At 39.9% G+C, this 20,009-nt stretch overlaps 2 protein-coding genes across 4 annotated transcripts in view; one reads left to right on the top strand and one right to left on the bottom strand.

Annotated features, from left to right (window-relative positions):
* The window catches only part of LOC148741234 (GFP-like fluorescent chromoprotein amFP486), a 164,959-nt gene that overhangs the window by 2,518 nt on the left and 142,432 nt on the right, over window positions 1-20,009 (top strand). For 2 of the 3 annotated variants that reach the window (XM_088737085.1, XM_088737095.1), the window contains exon 4: window positions 1-199. This exon is cut by the window's left edge and continues 11 nt beyond it. In XM_088737085.1, coding sequence (XP_088593211.1) covers window positions 1-199 — 199 coding nt within the window. Of the gene's footprint in view, window positions 200-690; window positions 935-20,009 lie in introns of those variants that run through there. The other variant, XM_088737090.1, reaches the window with a different exon arrangement.
* Window positions 4,801-19,287, bottom strand: LOC111344521 (uncharacterized). The gene is given in 9 exon segments (XM_088731992.1): window positions 4,801-5,643; window positions 5,840-6,202; window positions 9,190-9,965; window positions 9,967-10,306; window positions 10,842-11,049; window positions 13,269-13,353; window positions 15,068-15,287; window positions 16,668-18,401; window positions 18,937-19,287. Coding segments are annotated over 9 exon segments (3,990 nt in total). The 5' UTR covers window positions 19,115-19,287; the 3' UTR covers window positions 4,801-5,557.

Below are 20,009 nucleotides of genomic sequence, written 5' to 3'. Positions count from 1 at the left end.
ATTGCTTTGTACACACATCCATGTTTCACGGCGTAAACTTTCCTGCTGACGGACCTATAATGAAAAAGGAGACAACTGGCTGGGACCCATCCTTCGAAAAAATGACTGTCTCTGAAGGGCTGTTGAAAGGCGATGTGACTATGTTCCTTGTGCTCAAAGGAGGTGGTTACCACAAATGCCAGTTTCACACTACTTACAAGTAAGACTTTTGTTTCTGGATGAGGTTGGATGGTTGTTAAAGGCCATTTTGAATGTTTACCTCTTCTCTTTTGCTTTTTTTTAAATTAAAGAAGCTGAAGACGAAACACACTAATTTTTCCTAAAATTCATTATTACATTTGGGATTCGCGGATGAATAAACTCCACAAGTAACAAAAAGTTAACTTATCCTCTGTAGAACTCAAACCCCTTTTTTCGTACTTTTTCTTCACGCAATAAAGCCAAGGGTGATGTATGGAATAGCCATTAATGGTGAAAGTAATTGCTGAACTATAACGACGAAATCAATGGCAAAGTTATAGAAGTGATGTTTGCGAAGGAAATCAAAACACCCAACACTTATGAAAGCAGATATACGCTTGTTCTTTCCTCATTATTATCATTAGTGACATTATAACTTGTTTGGTTTTGGTTCGTATTTTTCCTTGCTCAGTTTCCATTTCTCTTTCCTTTTTTTTTTTTTTCGCATAGAACAAAGCAGCCAGTCACACTTCCCCAAAACCATGTTGTAGAACATCGCATTGTCAGGACCGGCGATGGCAGCGTAGTCGAGCTGAAAGAAATAGCTGTGGCTCATGCAAACGATTTGGAGATTTAACTCTCCGTAAGATGGAAGCATTTTCATTATATCCAATCAATGTCCTGAGTTCATTGTAATACGAATCAGGTCAATTGAAAAATAAAAAAAAAAAACATTGATCTAATCAACTGTGTATTGTGAGCCGTAAATTCTCCCTGAGACTTAAAACTGGAAGCACACGTTTTAAATAAATAAATAAATAAATAGATATGTAAATTGAAGCTTCCCCTAAGGGGCTTTTCAGCCACAATGTAACTAAGTGCTTAAAAATCCCCACCGGCAGGGGCAGACCAGTGGGTAATTTACAGAGCGCAGCCAAGGATTTCAAAGAGGGGCAACCGAGAACTAATCCAGGGAGTGGCAGGGTGGGGGATTTGAACAGATTACACCAGATTACAAGTCCAGCACCCTAACCACTCGGCCACGCCGCCTCCTGTATTGGCGATTCACCTCATCAAACGCAACTATTTTCCATGACTGTCTACATGATAGTCAGACACCCACAACTCTTTTTCAACAAGAGGCTACACGAAACCTATATTCTGGCCGGATTTACGGTTCAATCAATCAATCAACCAAGCAATCAATCAATCTTTATTCCTCCTAAAATAAAAGACATATCTTGGCCCCGGCCGGACCAACACTCAAGGCCTTAAAATAATTTAGAATAATTTGCTACCTTTCTATAACATCAAGAAATGGTTAGATATTCTAGTCTTCTCGGATAGGGACGAATAAATGGAGGTCCCGTCTCCTGCAGGGTTGGGGCAGGAGATGTTAATTTCCCACACACGAGATTACTGTGTGATGGATGTCCTCCCCTGGATGGGTGGGTTAGGACAGCAGGTCCACATCAGCTATTACAGCTGCCAATTAATAAACCTGCTTAAACAAATAAATGAACTTAAACTTAAACTTAAACTTAAGTTACATCAGCAGTTAGTAGTCTAAAAATACTTAAGACATACAGTATACAAATAATAAAAAGATAAAAATACATTATATACTATATACAAATAATAGAAAGATCAGATATTATATTTAAAAAGAAGCCTATTTACAAAAACATTCTTAAATCTGTCAGTCTTTATATCCGGGCGATGAGCACTTTTGTTTCTGAGTTGGTAATTTGTTTATTTCTTCTTCGGAATGATGTTACTGAGCGGGCAATCGGGATCCACTGAAAGTACCTTGAAAATCTTCTTATATGCCTTTTCTAAAAGTTCTCGATTGTCCATTCTCTTAGATGTGTGCAATCAAATTTTAAAGTTGGGTAAAATGCGCTGACTGACAGTGCCGTCAGTTAGTCGAAAATGTATACATCCACCGGCGCAAACTCAATCTAACATAATACCCTCTTACCCTCCATGTTTGCTGTATCACAAAAGGGGATTGCAGTCCTGAAATTGTTGCATCGCTCTCACAATAACTTGGCAGGATGGTCAACACCTCCTGATGATGACTGTTTACAAGGATGTGATCTCTTAGGCGAAGTAATTATAGCCTTCTTTTCAAAGAAATGGGAACAGGGAAACCTCGAGATACCCTTTGTAAACAGGGTGTGTCGAAAATGAAGACCCAAAAACGAAGACCGAAGACCGAAGACCGAGGACCGAAGACCCACTGGTCTAAGACGAAGACCCACAGGTCTAAGACCAAGACCCTGTGGTCTGAAACGAAGACCTACTGGTCTAAAACGAAGACCCACAGGTCTAAAACGAAGACCCATAGGTCTAAAACGAAGACCCACAGGTCTAAAACAAAGACCCTCTGGTGTAAAACGAAGAGCCTCTGGTCTAAAACGAAGATGGTATTTTAACGATGGTTATTTTAACTGGCGATTTCAATCCGACTTCAACCGGCCTGCGCCCCGACTCAGTTTCTGGACCTAATCACTTGAAACAACCAATCAAATTCAACACAAGAGACTCTGGGATACTTGACTGGTTTTTTACTAATAGACCTCATACCTTCGATCTTCAGAAGCTACCTAGGCTTGGTTCATCGGACCACCATACCATCCAAGCGCGCTCAACTGTCAAACATCTATCTCAACACGATTCTATAAAAAAAGTTTATAGAAGAGAGAACCGCGCGAGCAACTGGAGATAGTTTGGATCCTGGATTACGACTAAGGATTGGGCTGAAATTTACAATGCCGCCTCATGTACTTCAAAGTTCGAGTTATTCTCTAAAGAGCTTAGTTCAGCTATTAAAACCTTTTTTCTATGGAAAACAGTGAAAATCTATGTATATGATAAGCCTTGGATCACAGTGAAACTAAAATCTGTTATTGAGAAGCGACAAGCAGCATTTATTAAATTTGGGAAAGATTCACCAATTTATAGACTCTGGCGGAATAGAGTCCAAGGGGCTATTAAAACGGCTAAGTGCTCCAATTACAACAACAAAGTGAAAGGTCTGGCTGAAACTAACCCCAAGAAATGGTTGAAAGACATCAAATCTCTGACGGGGCAGGTCACATCTGGTAAACATGAATGGTACCATCAATTCCTAAGTGACGTCATCACCAGTCCTGCAGAACTACCTACTCAAATTAATGATTTCTCCACTAGTATAACCCAAGAGTTCGAACCTTTGACGCCAATCTAAACTTCGCCCAACGTAATTCAACCAGAGTTGCTTGTTTCCTTAGAGGAAGTTTCATCTGACTTGCGCAAATTGTCCATACATAAAGCGGTGGGACCAGATGGAATATCGAACAAATTGTTGAAGCAATTTGCACCCAAATTAGCACATTGATTCAAGATATTTACAATCAATCACTGGGAGAAGGTTGAACATTATTATTCGTTGAATTCGGCATTCGCTTCCCTTGTTTCCTCTTTCTCATTCCTTTCTCTGTCTTTTTCTTTCTTCTGGAGTGTTTTTTCATATTTTGATAACTCGCTCTTTTCGTTTTTCTTTATCTTTAAAATCCTTCATAACTTCTGACTTAATTATGTAGCTAACTGATCTATTTTCGAAATACAAATGAGCTGTTGATAAGCAGGAAATTCAATCCTCGTTTTAATGAACTTGATGACATGTGCAAGCCGTAGTTCTTCCTCAATCGTTTCTGGTTTGCTTTCATTATGCGACATTCTTCTGTCAGAAGAGTGTCGGGAAAAACACCTCGTAAGAATCATATGTGACAACACCCGCCGCGCCTCGACTAGCGCTGAAAAAGCTCCATACAATTTCTTCTAATGAAATTAGAAGAAATTGTGGGGAGCTCTCCGGGATACTTACAGTGCAAGCTATTTGTGTCATCTCGTGGCTTAAGAAGAATTTTAATATTTTCCGTGGTTTTTCTTCTAATGCAATAGAAAAATTTGATTTTAAGAAGGCTTCGCAATTTTCTGGCCATGAATTCTAGTACACAACGGATTAAAGCAGAATCTACTACGCATTGTGAGAACCGCCTCTTTGGAGAAAAGGGAACACTTTCACCCCTGAGCATGAGTCGCCTAGTTCACCAAGAAAAACGGAATCCCACTTGAGATTTCGTAATCGGTGTGGACAGATTCTGAAAATAAGTACCAAACATTTAAGAAAAACTTTTTTTTAATAGATGGGTTTTTAAAGATAAATTAGCAAGGCAGTAAATTTTTACATTGTGAGCGCCTGGTTGCAAATATTTTATTGCGATGCCATTGCAGTGCTCTATCAATTGAGCTAACAAGTAGTGAAAATAACTTAAATATGTTCATAGTCATTCACAGATTATTGTTTGTTGTTTACTAGAATTTACCACCAGAAATTGCGTAGCTTTGTGTTGAAAATGTTTCAAATGGAACGATTTCAAAACAAAGTCTTCAAATGAACAACACTTTAGGGAAATATTAACACCTGAAAATAAGGTCACCTAGTTCTTTTCCAGCCATGATTAGCATCGCGTTTGGGAAGGAAGTATCGCTAACTCCAAAGCTAATTTCGTCGCTTGAAAAAACTACTTTTACAGTTAGCAATTGAGATTGCTTCAAGGGCATCTTGAGTTAACTTGTTCTCGTCTAGTAAAACGAAAAAAAAAGATAAACTGACTATACTTTTTTTTTCCGTATTTATTAAAATGCCCTACAGATACGAAATGGTTTGGACTTTGATTTACCGGAAAGAGTCCTTCGTCCTTAGTTATGTATCAGTCACGTGGCTTCCTTCCTTGGTTTAGTCTCTAGTTGCGCCTCTGGTCACAAGAACTGCACGAGCAAATCAGATATCCGAACAAGCAAGGATAACGGGGTAAAGCCCCTTTTTTGTGGTGGATGTCCTTTGTCGGACTCAGTCCAATTTGCATCAAATAATTTTTTTCTCTCTATTATTAAACTTAGGCAACGGAATAATCCAAGAGATTATCTTACGAAACTTTGGCTTCTTGACGGATTGGAGCAAGCAAGAAGTAAGGATGAGAAAAAAGCTCAGTTTCTCTCTCCTTTACATAGTTCTAAAGCTTACCGGAGAAAAAAGGTAGTTTTAGTTGCTTAGTTTTTAATCAAGACACTTCCTCTGCCTTTTCCTTATCATTGTGCGCACCAAGTATCCGGGCGGAGGAGAGGCTATTTTCATTATTATGATACTGAGGTAAAGGTGTAATTTAGGGCTAAAACGTGCCCAGGAATTGGCAAACGGAGAATCCACCCAGGTGTAGATGTCTCCCATTATCTACGTTGTTTTGTTACAGATCATGATATCTACGGGCTGATATGTGGAGCACGTATAGTTTATACCATCTCCAAGATGTCCTCTTCTGTATCAAGGTTACCAAAGCAACTGCAACAGTGTCGCAACAGTAACAACTAAGCGAGAACCTCCATTCAGCAATACGGGCCTTTCGGCAGACAAAGCTAGAAAACGAAAGGAGACACCGTGATTCCAGGATACAACTCAAGTGCATCTATCATCTAAAGAAGACGTTTTTTTTACCCTATACCAAAAAAAGTGTATTTCACGTACTTTGCCAAAGGACCTTATTAACATAATTTAGTACAGAAAGGAAGCAATTATTCCTAAAGGGAGAATAAATTGAAACGTTTTAAATACCTTTACACTGCCTGCCGTTTCCGTGATATCCTTTTTCGCAAAGGCAGTTATATGACCCCTCATTGTTGATACACCTTGCTTTCTTGTGACATCGGTGGTCTTCCTGTGCGCACTCATCTCTATCAAAACATGAAAATCCGTTACCATGATAACCAAAATTGCACCTACAGTTGTAAGAACCCTCGGTGTTGCTGCAAACTGCCTTCCGATGACAGGGTCCATTGCTACACTCGTCGTCATCGTAGCAATTTATTCCGTCGCCATGGTATCCATCGGCGCACTGACAGTGGTAGGAGCCCTGGGTGTTTACACAATTTGCATTCGAGCTGCATGTAGAAGTTCCGTGCAGGCACTCGTCGATATCTGTGAAGACATTGATTAAGCCATTTATCAGTAACATTGAACAAATGTTCCTTGCGTATTATCCCAAGCAAGATCTCGGACCCCAGAGACTTTAAAAATACTAGATAATCACAAAAGACAACTATGAATTGGATGTTATACTTTCGCTTTCGATGCTACAAATGGTTTGAACCCGGGGATAACATGTAACGAACGATCAGACTACGCTATTACATGCGTTTGATACTCATCCCCCGACGGCTGCATTCTTTTGTAAATACTTATTTATTTTGTCAACATTTTTTGACGATGAAATAAATGATAGATATGTGACACTCTTTGGTACTGTTACAGAGATATTGCACGAGTTCTGATCACGCTCATTATTTATGTGTGTGTGTGTGTGTGTGTGTGTGTGTGTGTGTGTGTGTGTGTGTGTGTGTGTGTGTGTGTGAAGGGATTGATTTTTCTACTCAACATATATGGCGCTCTACTTGTATGTCTCGAGCACTGTTATAAGGAAACCCGAAACGCTTGTTGAGTGCTGATAGGTCTGGGTGGCAGATGATCAGGAATTTCTCTTTAAGGCATAGGTTGCATCGTTTGCTTGAGCTGTTGTAGGGTAGGTGGGAAGATAGCATGCGCCAGGTGATAGAATAATCGATGTTGTTGTCTTGAAGTGTCCAGATGTGTTTGCTGAGTTCGATGGAGTTGCGGTGTTTTGCGTGTCGGAATGATGAGGTGTGGCTGTTGTAGCGCGACTAAAGTCGTTTGCAGTGACCCCGATGTATGTGTCTGTCGCGCTGTTGTCTTTACGCGTAATAATAGCTTGGTATATGACAGATTGTTTGAGGCAGTTTCCGCTTAGAGGGCATGAGTTTTTCTGTCGGCAGTTGCATTTCTTGTTGTTGTTTGCGGTAGAGGTGTCGGTTGTGGCGGTGGCGTTAGTCTTTACGTGGGAGGTGAGGATTCTTTTGTTGTGGTTGTCGATTATTTGTTTTGTATTGTCCATGCAGCTGTAACTAATTTTGATTGTGTTTCTGTTGAAAATTCTGTGGAGCTTATGGTCTTTGGGGAAGTGTTTGTCAATCAGCGCGAGGAATTTATGTCCGATGTTAGTGCTGGTGTTCTTGGTGAAAGGCGGGTTGTACCAGAGGATGTTGTTGCGTTGGCGGTTCTTGCGTCTCTGTGTGTGCGTTGGTTCGTAGTGGAGTGTGTAGTTGTAGCCACTGGCGTCTAGTGCTTTCTGGTAGGCGGGAGTGGCTTGGTCGAAGGAGGTTTTGTCGTATGAGAGGGATGATAAGCTTCTGTTGATGCCGGCGGGGATGTTTTTCGTGGTGGACGGTGGATGGTTGCTTTCGCGGTGAACGTATTGTAGTGTGGTATTAGGTTTGGTATATGGCTGGTAGGTGTTTTGGCTGAGGTTAAATGTGACGTCTAGGAAGTTGATTACTTGTTTGTTAGCTTCTATGGTGATGCGGAGTGCATATATATAAATATCAAATTTTTCTATTTTTTTACGTCAGAAGTTGTCCATCCTCGCAATTTTTTAAACTTTCTACGTTCGTGTTTGCTGTGAGGTTTGGACTGCGAATCTTTATTGATCCTCCTGGCGCGGTGCACCTTTGTTGGCCTGAGAGTTCCACGAACGACTTGCGATTTAAATATTTATTAAAAACTGGATCATTGGATAATGCAATTCAAGACTTTTTATTGGCTTACCTATTATGGTATATGAGCCAATATACCATAATCTAATATCTGTACATTGTAACATCCGGTTTCTTCTTACAAAATAAAGTCCAGAAGATTTGTCTAATATCTTGGGGGCGTTTTTTTTTTTATCAAACAATTATTCCACTCGCGCTTCTTGGATATGAGATGATTATAGCCAACTCGGCGCTACGCACCTCGTTGGATATCTATCATCTCATATCCAACGCGCGCTCGCGGAATAATTGTTAAATATATATATATATATATATATATATATATATATATATATATATGTACGTAAGTCGTTAGTGGAACTCTCAGGCTAACAAAGGTGCACCGCGCCAGGACGATCAATAAAGATTCGCAGTCTAAAACCTCACAGCAAACACGAACGTAGAAAGTTTAACAATTGCGAGGATGGACAACTTCTGACGTAAAAAGTATAAAAAAGTTTAATAAAAAAACCTTTCGGTCAGAGACCTTCTTCAGTTGTTTACAACTTTTGAAATAAAAAAAGAGCATTAAATAGGATCGAAGTGCTAATGATTACGTACTTACAGATAACGACTAATGAACTGGTGCTAATAAAAAGTTAACAGAAAACCTAATTACAAAGAAAGTAATGGACAAAATACAAGAAACAAACCATAAAAACTAAGAGATAAGAATACTAAATATGTTAATATGAGTGGCGTAACCAATTGCAAAGAAGCAATGCGGCAAGCATTAAAAAAGGGAAGGCCCACTTTTAAGTATTACTGTAAACCGTAACAAAATCCCAAAACAAGGCCTTTGGAGCCCGAAAGGGCAAATTAGCAACAAAATCCCTGGAGGGGCCCTTAAATGATACTAATCATAATAATATCCCTTGGCAGGGCCTCTGAGTCCAATCCACACCTAAAGGGCTGACAAAATCCAAGAAAAGGGCCTTTGAACGATCAATTAGGAGCTCCTAATATAAGATGGAAAATCAATTATAGCAAATTCTATTTTTCGAATAGAATATATGTACGTATATATGTATGTATGTATAACGTCATTTGATCATTGATGGAAGCTCTATGAATTATTGACTTACACAGAATAACGGCAGTGTCTTTTTAGCGGGATAACAAAACTATCGGTCATGAATTAAAATACAAAAGGCCAAGAATATGACCGTCACTTTATCAGTTTTCCTGATGAAGGCCGTGTGATATGGCCGAAACGTCGATCGTTCTTCTATAATTTTCCAGTATTTGAATTATTTTCGTTTATCATGACCGTCACTGTTTCGATTATAGATTGCTTACCTGTGCAGTCCCAACCATTTCCCTCATATCCCGTTTCACAAGAGCAGCTGTATGACCCTACAGTGTTACGACAAACCGCATGATCGTGACATGGATGACTACCATCTCTGCATTCGTCAGTGTCGAAGCATTTTCGACCATTTCCATGAAAACCGTGTTTGCATGAGCATGTATAAGCACCCACGCTGTTCTTGCAAGTCGCATAAAAATCACAAACATGAGAAAATCCACTGCGACATTCGTCGATATCATGACACTCTAGCCCATTGCCAGAAAACCCAGAATTGCAGTTACATTTGTATGACCCAAAGGTATTCGTGCATACTGCATTCTTATCACACTTTTGAGTCCCGTGATCGCACTCATTCGCATCGTGGCACGCATACTCATTGGTCTCAAATCCTGGGCGACAAGTGCAATTATACGAGCCAACAGTGTTCATGCATAACTCGTGAACACTGCAATTGTGCATATTTGTGTTACACTAATTAACATCAAGGCATGATCGTACATCTCGTCGGAATACTGGGCGACATGTGCAGTTATACGAGCCAACAGTATTAATGCACAACTCGTGATCACTGCAATTGTGCACATTTGTGTTACCCTCATCAAGGTCAATGCATGATCGTCCACCTCCTCGGAATCCAGAAAGACAAATGCAATCGTGCGAGCCAACGGTGTTGCTGCAGTATGCATAAGCGCTGCAACTATGAATGTTGGCACTACACTCGTCGATGTCCTGACATGACATTCCATCTCCTTGGAATCCCTCGATTTCAATTATAAGAGCCAACTGTGTTATTACAAAATGTTCGATCGCTACAGTTCGTCGAACTGGTCTTGCACTCATCGACGTCTTTGCAAGACCAGCCGTCTCCGTGGAATCCTGTCAGACAGCTACAATTGTGCGAGCCAAACAAATTGGTGCAAATTGCATGCTCACTACAATTGTGAGTCTCAGTGATACACTCATCTATATCAGCACACGACAAGCCGTCCCCTTGGAAACCTTCGTTGCAAACACAATTTTGTTCATCCTCTGAGCAAGCGGCGTTGGAATCACAAATTGGTTCCTGTCTGCAGCTAAGAACTGAACTGGTCACATTCTTTCCATCTGTTTTGGCGGATAGATAAAAAAAAAAGGATTAACAGTCACTGAGCCAAATCGTATAACACTGCGATTAATTGATTCATTCGTCCCTTGGCACAGAATTGGCCGTAAGTCACTTTTCCTAATTATGGGTAGAAGAAAATATTCACCATGGATTACCCTTAATGGAGGTTTAGACCAGAATTGTTGACTTAATCAAAATATCACGCGATGATGGGATAAACAATTTGAAATTGTAAATAACTTCAAAATATGCTTGGCGAAGCATTTACGAGTCACTTTGCTCACCATTCAAAGGAATTTAATTTTCGATTGTTAAGTCACCTTCACAGTTTGATTAGGAGTTTTCCCTTCATTCAGTTATGTAATCCATCTATATACGAAAATGAAAATCTAGAGACAAAGAACAAATTTTTAAGAACTTATTGGGCTATTTTCGACAGTTTCGCTACTTAGTATCTGCAATCATTTGCCAATGACCATTGCACATTTCGGTGATCCTTTGCCTAGCGAGTTAAAACTCTTTCTTAAAGCTTACCTCTGCTAGATAGAAATCCCTTGTTAATCAAAAACCTGGCAATAAAGGCAAAAACAAACAAAACGAGTACAAAAATTGCGCCGCGAAATATCGTTGACCGAGTGTTATTCTTTGATCCACCTTTCTGCGGCTCAAGCCCGTTCATATTGTATGCCTCGGAAGCTCTGCTCGGGTTTTGACACTCTAAGATGATGTGACATAGTTCTTCCTTTTACTAGATTAACGTATTCAAATCTCTGAGAGAAAATTCAAGATAAATTCAAGCACCGACGCTTCTCAGAAGAAAAATTTAGTCTGGTCTAGCTATTTTCAAATTTTTTATTCGCGGAATTTGTCCTGGGAAGCCCCTTCTAATTACGTGTAGAGGTCTAATTGGTTCTTATTTTGAAAAGACTTTTCCACATCACGCAACACTTTGCGATAACTGTTGTGTGTAGCGTGTGTGCCTTCGGGTTCCCTTGAGAATAATACGTCTAGTTGTGACACTCGTTAACCTAATATTTCTAATGCCTTGAAGTGGCTATCTTTTCCTGAATTATCAAATGGAACGCTAGCACCGCTGCAGAGTACACTCTTGATGAGCAAATATCTTGCTCATTATCATAAAAGCAGAGTGAAATTGACCTTTACCGTAGTGTAGTTTACATTTAATTACTATTATAAATCGATCAATTTTCGGATGAGTTTAGATACATGTAATCATAAGGCTTCGCTTTGGAGAGTAAAGCAATGACACCGAGGAAACCGAAACCATAAAAGGGTTTTTCATTTTCGACAAAACAGCAACGAAATTTCCGGCAGCATAGTAAGATATTGTAATCGCGTGCAGTAAGTGGCCTGAACAAGCTTCAAAGTGACTTTTCCATACATGCTCTATACATGCTCTAACCCAGACCGGACCAACACTCAAGGTCTTAAAAATTACTGAGGAGAAGTACCTTTCTATAATATCAGGAAATTGATAGACATTCTAGTCTTCTCGGATAAGGACGAATAAACCGTAGGTCCAGTCTCCTGCAGAGTTGGGGTAGGAGACGTTAATTTCCCACGCACGAGATTACTGTGTGGTGGATGTCCTCCCCTGGGGTGGGATGGGTGGGTACTGGGCCCGCAGTAATTGGCGCAAGCTGTTGCGGGATCCCTGCCTGTCGGCGAAGCTAATAAAAAAATTCAATCTAAAATCCATTCGTAGTCTGGAGATATGGCTTTTGTTAACCTTGTTACAAATTTCATCTCTAGTCAAGCATGAGCCGCCAACACTTCGATAAATTAAATAGTGCATGCGTATCATTGCAATCTGTACGCACATTAGAATATTTTTCCTTTCGTATCGTTTGAAAACTTTTGATTTCAGAATCCGCTATATCATCGGTGCTCAGGCTCGAGGACAAAGAATATTCTCATGAGGGCGTCTTTTACAGCACAGGTGATAACTCGTGTTTACTATTTTAAGTGAGGTATATCCCAAAATATGAAGCATTTTTTCCTAGTTTCATGTTCATTAACTGTTCAGTTCATTTCGTTCTGCGCAAATTTTTTTCATTCTTTGTTCCTTTTTTTTTAATTTACGATTTTGGCCTAGCAAAAGATTATAGAATAGAACATTTAAGCAATTTGTTGAGCCCTCTCGAGTTCTTCTAAGCCACCTTGTTAGCCAGCATGATGACTTTAACGGAGAAATATTGAGGTAGTACGTGCGCTCTCATTGGTCAACTGGTGAGTTTAGACGAGAGTGTCTGAACACAGTTGTGACGTCACGCTTTCTGTGTTTGTCGGCACATTTTCAAAACATTTCAAAGTCAATGCTTTCGCGAGCTCCCACGACGAGAATGAGGTTGAGGCTGGGAGAATGATTGAAATTCATGCAAGCCTTCGAATGCGTCCCGGGGTTTGCGTAACTTTCCTGAATTCTTCCAAACCACCTTCGTATTTAAATAGGATTATGACTACGCAGAAAAAACTTCTCTATGGCTTAAATTTTCGTTGATTATAGGACAAAAAGCCTTGAGAGTGAATTGAATCTAGTAATAGCACTGCACAGTTTTAAAATATGTAGATTTCATCGTCCGGGTGAGAGTGGTCCTGATATTGTTGTCTGGTTGGTATGAAGTACATACGTAGACCCCAACGCGGCGATCTGATCGGTGCGAGCAAAATACCACTCGATGCGCTGGCATAAAGTTATTAAAGTTTCTATGTATTTATATGAAATATGATAAATAAAAAATCGCTTCTTTTCCATGGTGTTTGCGAACTGTTGCCTTATTTGTTCAAGTCTTGACACTGTAACATGACTGCATATATCTCCACACTGTTTTCTGTGCATTTGTTTAACAATCAAGAACATTTCATTTCATTTCGTTTTAGATCATCTCCGTTATTCTCCTGAGCTTAATGTTTAATTTCGGGGTGTTACTGCGAGGATACATTATATGCTAGTACATCGTAGGATTTAAATTTAGTACGCTTGTGAACTTGGTTATTGCTGCCCTCATATTTCGATTTTACATTCCTGACCCAAGAAGAAAGTTAGATCCTTCAAGTTAGCATATGTTGATAATAGCACTCTAGAGTCCAAATCGGAGAAAAGGAAGATCGAAGGTCTACATGTAACAACTGATCAATGAAAGTCGGATTACGAAGTCACTTTGCAGTCACAAGTTACACATAAGAGGCTTTAAAGTCACAAGTCGCACATTAGAAGTGCGAGGCCAGAGGTCAGAAAATCACACGTCGATGGTCGGGATTAAAACTCCGAACTCCGAAATTGAATGTCCAAGGTCGGAGATTAGGAAGTCCGAAGTCGGAAAACCAAAAGTGGAAAGTCGGAGATAAAACTTCGAACTCTGAAATAACGTGTCCGAAATCCGAAGTCTGAGGTCGAAAATTAGAAGTCTGAAGCCGGAAGTCGTGAAATTATAAGTTGATAGTCTCAAATTAAATTAAACTGAGAACCCCGAAAATCCGAATTCTGAAGTCGGGAATTAGAATTCCGAAGCCGGAAATAGAATGTCTAAGATTTTAAGTCAGACGCCGGAATTACCGTTGTGGCATTAATTTGTGGACCGATAACAAAACCAAAAGCAAATTTCATTCATTATCCAGACAAAACATCTAATGATTAAAGCATCGTTAGGACTTTAAACCCAGAATAAATTTAATAACTGAGTCAATCTATAAATGGCTGGCACAAATGGGAAGTTTTTCAGAGATAGGTCCAGGTTGGGTTTTGTATGTATTTTGTTTATGTTTGATTTTATTTTAATGTTCCTTTTTTATTTGTTTATTTACAAGTTTAAGATTGATATATTCTCGTTTGTGAATATATGAAAGTCATATATTTGAACTGCGGCTAAAGAACGAGCATAAAGGCGATCTTCACAGTAACGAACACTACTAAAAGGTAAAAAAGACTACTTACGAGCCATGTGGCTCATCGGGCCGGCACTTAACTTCGGTTTCCGAAGCATGAAGCGGCTAGGAGTAATTCTAATTTGGTTCTCGTCTAGCAAAACAAAAAAAAAATTAACTGACAAAACTTTTCTTTTCCGTATTTATTAAAACGCTCTACAGAAACAAAATGGTTTAGACTTTGATTTACCGGAAAGAGTCCTTCGTCCATCAGTCACGTGGCTTCCTTCCTTGGTCTAATCTCTGGTTGCGCCTCTGGTCACAAAAACTGCACGAGCCAATCAGAGATCCGAGCAAGCAAGAATAGCGGGGCAAAGCCCCTTTTCTGTGATGGATTTCCTTCTCCAGATCAAGTCTAATTCACATCAAAGAATAATTTTTCTCTCTATTATCTTATCAAATTTCGGATTCTTTTGATGGATTAGAGGGGAAAGCATCACCTAGGAGGAGGTCGTATTGCAAGCAAGAAGAATAAAAAATGAAAAAGTCCAGTTTCTCTTCCATTTACATAGTTCAGGAGCTTACTCGAGAGAAAAAGTACTTTGGTTGCTTAGTTTTCAATCAAGACACTTGTGCGCATCAAGTATCAGGGCAGGGGAGAGGCTATTTTCATTAAGTTAATACAGATTAAAAGGGGTAGTTTAGGGCCAAAACGTGGCCAAGAATTGGCAAACGGAGCATCCACTCTGGAGTAGAAGTCTCGCATTCTCTCTAATGTTTTATTACAGATAATTCTAATATTTACGTGCAGATATGTGAAACACATATAAATTCTACCATCTCCAAGGTGTCCTTTTAGTATGTAGAAAGGCTACCAAAGTAACTGCAACATTGTCACAATAATAACAACAAAGCGAGAACCTCCATTCAACGATACGGGCCTTTCGGCAGACAAACCTGGAAAACTAAAAGAGACGTCGTGATTCCAGGTAATGTGGTGTCCATCGGTGCCCTGACAGCGGTAAGAGCCTTGGGTGTTTATACAATTTGCATTTGAGCTGCATGTAGAAGTTCCGTGCAGGCATTCGTCAATATCTATGAAGACATTGATTAAACGATTTATCAGTGACATTGAACAAACTTCCCTTGCCTATTACCCGAAACAAGATGTTGTACCCCAGAGACTTTTAAAATACAGCATAATCACAAAAGACAAAAGCAAACTATGAACTAAATATTATAATTTCGCTTTCGATGTTGCAAATGGTTTAAATCCCGGGGATTACGTGTAACGGACGATCATACTACACGATTACGTGCTTTTAATACTGTTCCCGACAGCTGCAACCCCTTGTAAATATCCATTATTCATTTTGTCACTATTTTTGACGATAAAATGAATGGTATATATGTGACTCTCCTTGGTAACAGGGATGTTAAAAGAGTTCTCGATCACATTCAGCATTGTGATATACGGTGTGTGTATATATATTTAACAATTATTCGCCGAAGGCGAGGCGAATATCTTCGAATAATCCCTGAGACGAAGTCGAGGGGATTATTGGACGATATTCACCGAACCTGAGGCGAATAATTGTTTTAATATAATTTCAGAGCTAAACAACAGAGAAATTTCTAAAATCATAACATTTTAGTAACATTTATTAACATTTTATTATAAAATTTTATATAAACCGCGTGGAGCGGTTTATGTAGCGTCATATAAGGAACCGCTCGACCAATCAGATTGCTGGAAACTCTTTGCTCAGTTCTGAAATTATATTAAATATATCTAAACAATAGAGTGTTTCTGTCGAGGAACTATCGGCTGATAGTTGCCCCGCGGAAATTTGATGTTCCTAAAACAAATATTTCCCCGAGAAGCGAAGCTTCTCGGGAAAATATGCTAGTTTTAAGAACATCAAATTTCCACGGGGCAACTATCAGACCGATAGTTCCGAGACATAAACACTATATTGTTTTTATTGTTCACCACTAAATTTTCTTCCGCGCTTACAGCTTGTCACAAATGTCAATAATTCGCAACCGTACATTGGCTAAATAATACGTTATACCTATCAGAATTGAAAAGTCACTGTTTTTCCGATCTGCCTAACTTCGCGGCCGTCAAACTATTCAAAACTTTTCACGGATGAGTACTATCAATCCAGGTACTTTCCGCGGACGGGCACTATCCATCCGGGTATTTTCCACGGGCGGGCACTATGGGCTGATAGTGTCTCTCCACGGATGAACACTATCGCGTCACGTGATCGATTTAAACCAATAAGAACCGGAGAAAATTTAGTGGTGAACTATGAATATATATATAATATATCGTCAATTGATCATTGATGGAAGCTTTATGAACTATCGCCTTACACAGAATAACGGCAATGCTTTTTAGGGAGATTATAAAGAGAGTATAAAAGGCCACGAATATGACCATAACTCAGTTGATAAAAGATTGCTTACCCTTGCAATCCCAACCATTTCCCTCATATCCTGTTTTACAGACGCAGCTGTATGACCCTACAGTGTTACGACAGTAAGCATGATCATTACATAGATGACCAGCATCTTTGCACTCGTTAGTGTCGGAGCATTTACGTCCATTTCCATAGAAACCGTCTTTACATGAACATGTATAGGTACCCGCGCTGTTCTTACAAGTCGCATGAAAATCGCAAAAGTGAGACAATCCATTGCGACATTCGTCAACATCATGACACACTAGCCCATCTCCAGAAAATCCAGAATTGCAGTAACATTTGTAAGACCCTATGGTATTCGTGCATACCGCATTCTTGTCACACTTGTGAGTCCCGTAATTGCACTCATTGGCATCGTTGCACGCATGTCCATTGGTCTCAAACCCTGGGTGACAAATGCAATTATACGAGCCTACGGTGTTAATGCAGAACTCGTGATCACTGCAGTTATGCATATTTGTAATACACTCATCAACATCAAGGCATGATCGTTCATCTCCTCGGAATCCTGGGCGACAAATACAATTATAAGAGCCTACGGTGTTAACACAGAACTCGTGATCACTGCAGTTATGCATATTTGTAATACACTCATCAACATCAAGGCATGATCGTTCATCTCCTCGGAATCCTGGGCGACAAATACAATTATACGAGCCTACGGTGTTAACACAGAACTCGTGATCACTGCAGTTATGCATATTTGTAATACACTCATCAACATCAAGGCATGATCGTTCATCTCCTCGGAATCCTGGGCGACAAATACAATTATAAGAGCCTACGGTGTTAACACAGAACTCGTGATCACTGCAGTTATGCATATTTGTAATACACTCATCAACATCAAGGCATGATCGTTCATCTCCTCGGAATCCTGGGCGACAAATACAATTATAAGAGCCTACGGTGTTAACACAGAACTCGTGATCACTGCAATTGTGCATATTTGTGATACACTCATCAACGTCAAGGCATGATCGTCCATCTCCATGGAATCCTGGGCGACAAATGCAATTATACGCGCCAACAGTGTTAATGCAGAACTCGTTATTACTGCAATTGTGCATATTTCTGTTACACTCGTCAACGTCAATGCATGATCGTCCATCCCCTCGGAATCCTGGGCGACAAATACAATTATACGAGCCAACAGTGTTAATGCACAACTCGTGATCACTGCAATTGTACATATTTGTGTTACACTCATCAACGTCAATGCATGATCGTTCATCTCCTCGGAATCCTGAAAGACAAATGCAATCGTGCGAGCCAACGGTGTTGCTGCAGTATGCATGAGCGCTACAATTATGGATGTTATCAATGCACTCATCGATGTCTTGACATGACATTCCATCTCCTTGGAATCCCTCGAGACAAAAGCAATTATAAGAGCCAACTGTGTTATTGCAAAATGCTCGATCGCTACAGCTCGTCGAACTGGTCTTGCACTCATCGACGTCTTTGCAAGACCAGCCGTCTCCGTGGAATCCTGTCAGACAGCTACAATCGTGCGAGCCAAACAAATTGGTGCAAATTGCATGCTCACTACAATTGTGAGTCTCATTGATACACTCATCTATATCAGCACATGACAAGCCGTCCCCTTGGAAACCTTTGTTGCAAACACAATTTTGTTGATCCTCTGAGCAAGCGGCGTTGGAATCACAATTTCCCTGTCTGCAGCTAAGAATTGGCCTGGTCACATTTTGTTCATCTGTTTTGGCGGAGAAATAAGAAAAAGCATTAATAGTCACTGAACCAAATCGTATGACACTGCGATTAATTTATTCATTCTTGCCGAGGTACGTACGTAATTGGCCGTAAGTCACTTTTCCAACTCATGGGTAGAAGAAAATACTCATTATGGCTTACCCTCATTGCAGTTTAGACCAGACTTGTTGTGTTTATCAAAATACCCACGCGAAGATGGGATAAGGAGTTTAAAATTGTAAATAACTTTAATATATGCTTAGCGAAGCATTTACGTGTCACTCTGCTCACCATCCAAAGGAATTTGATTTTCGATAAGTTAGTCACCGTTATAGTTGGTTTGAGAGCTGTTCATTCATTCAACTATGTAATCCACCTATCGATCAAATGGAAAATATACAGACAAAGAGCAAATTTTAATTCTTCACCAGGCTATTTCCGACTAGTGCGCCACCTAGTATCTGCCATCATTTGCAAATGACTATTGCATATTTCGGCCATCCTTTCCCTAGCAAGTTAAACCCTTCTTTCAAGCTTACCTCCGCTAGACTTGATCAAAAGGCAAATTACAATCACGAGCAGAAAAATTACAACCGGGACGCCATAAGCCATCGACAGATAGTTCTTCTTTGAAGCGCCTTTCTGCGGCCCAAGCTCTTCATATGGTATGTCACGGAAGCTCTGTTCGGGTTTTGACACTTTAAGTTGATGTGTCATAGTTATTCTTCTTTCTAAATTAACGTATTCAAATCACTTGAGAGTAAATTCAAGACAAATTTAAACACCGACGCTTTCAGAGTAAAACTTTTAGTCTGGTTGAACTCTGTTCAAAATTTCATTACCAGAATTTGTCCGGGGAAGCCCCTTCTAACCACGTGTAGAGGTCTGATTGGTTAATGCTGTGATGAGACTTTTTCGCATCACGCAAAACTTTGCGATAAACAGTTGTGTGAAGCGTGTGTGGCTTCGGGTTCCCCTGAGAATTATACCTCTACCTCTGGCACTCCACTACCCTTTCACTTCTCATGCGTTGAAGTGGCTATTTGTTTCCAAATTGCTAAGTGAAAGGCTAGCACTGCGGCAGAGTACACTTCTGGCGAGCAAATATCTTGCTTATTATCATAAAAGCAGAGTGAAATTGACCTTTACGGTAGTGTAGTTTGCTCTTAGCCACAGTTACAAATTTATCAACTTTTAGATTAGTTTAGATGCGTATAACCAGAAGGCTTCATTTTAGAGAGTAAAGCAATGACACCGAGCAAGCCTCAACCATAAAGGGTTTTTCACTGTCCACAAAACAGCAACGATGTTGATAACCTTGTTACAAATTTCCCCTCTATTCAAGCATGAGCCGTCAAACACTTCGATAAAGTAAATAATCCATGCGTATCATTGCAATCATCACGCACTTAAGAATAGTTGTCCCTTCGTATCCTTCGAAAACTTTTGATTTCAGAATCCACCCAATCCTCGGTGCTCAGGCTTGAGGACAAAGAATGGTCTCATGCATGTCTTTTACAGCACAGGTGTTAACTCGAGTTTGCTATTTTAGGTGAGGTACATCCCAAAACATGAAGCATTTTTTCTAGTTTCATTGTCATTAACTGTTCAG

The sequence above is a fragment of the Stylophora pistillata genome, chromosome 1, assembly GCF_964205215.1.
Source record: "Stylophora pistillata chromosome 1, jaStyPist1.2, whole genome shotgun sequence".
Classification (NCBI taxonomy): domain Eukaryota; kingdom Metazoa; phylum Cnidaria; class Anthozoa; order Scleractinia; family Pocilloporidae; genus Stylophora; species Stylophora pistillata.
This window is presented reverse-complemented; position numbering and strand designations above follow the sequence as displayed.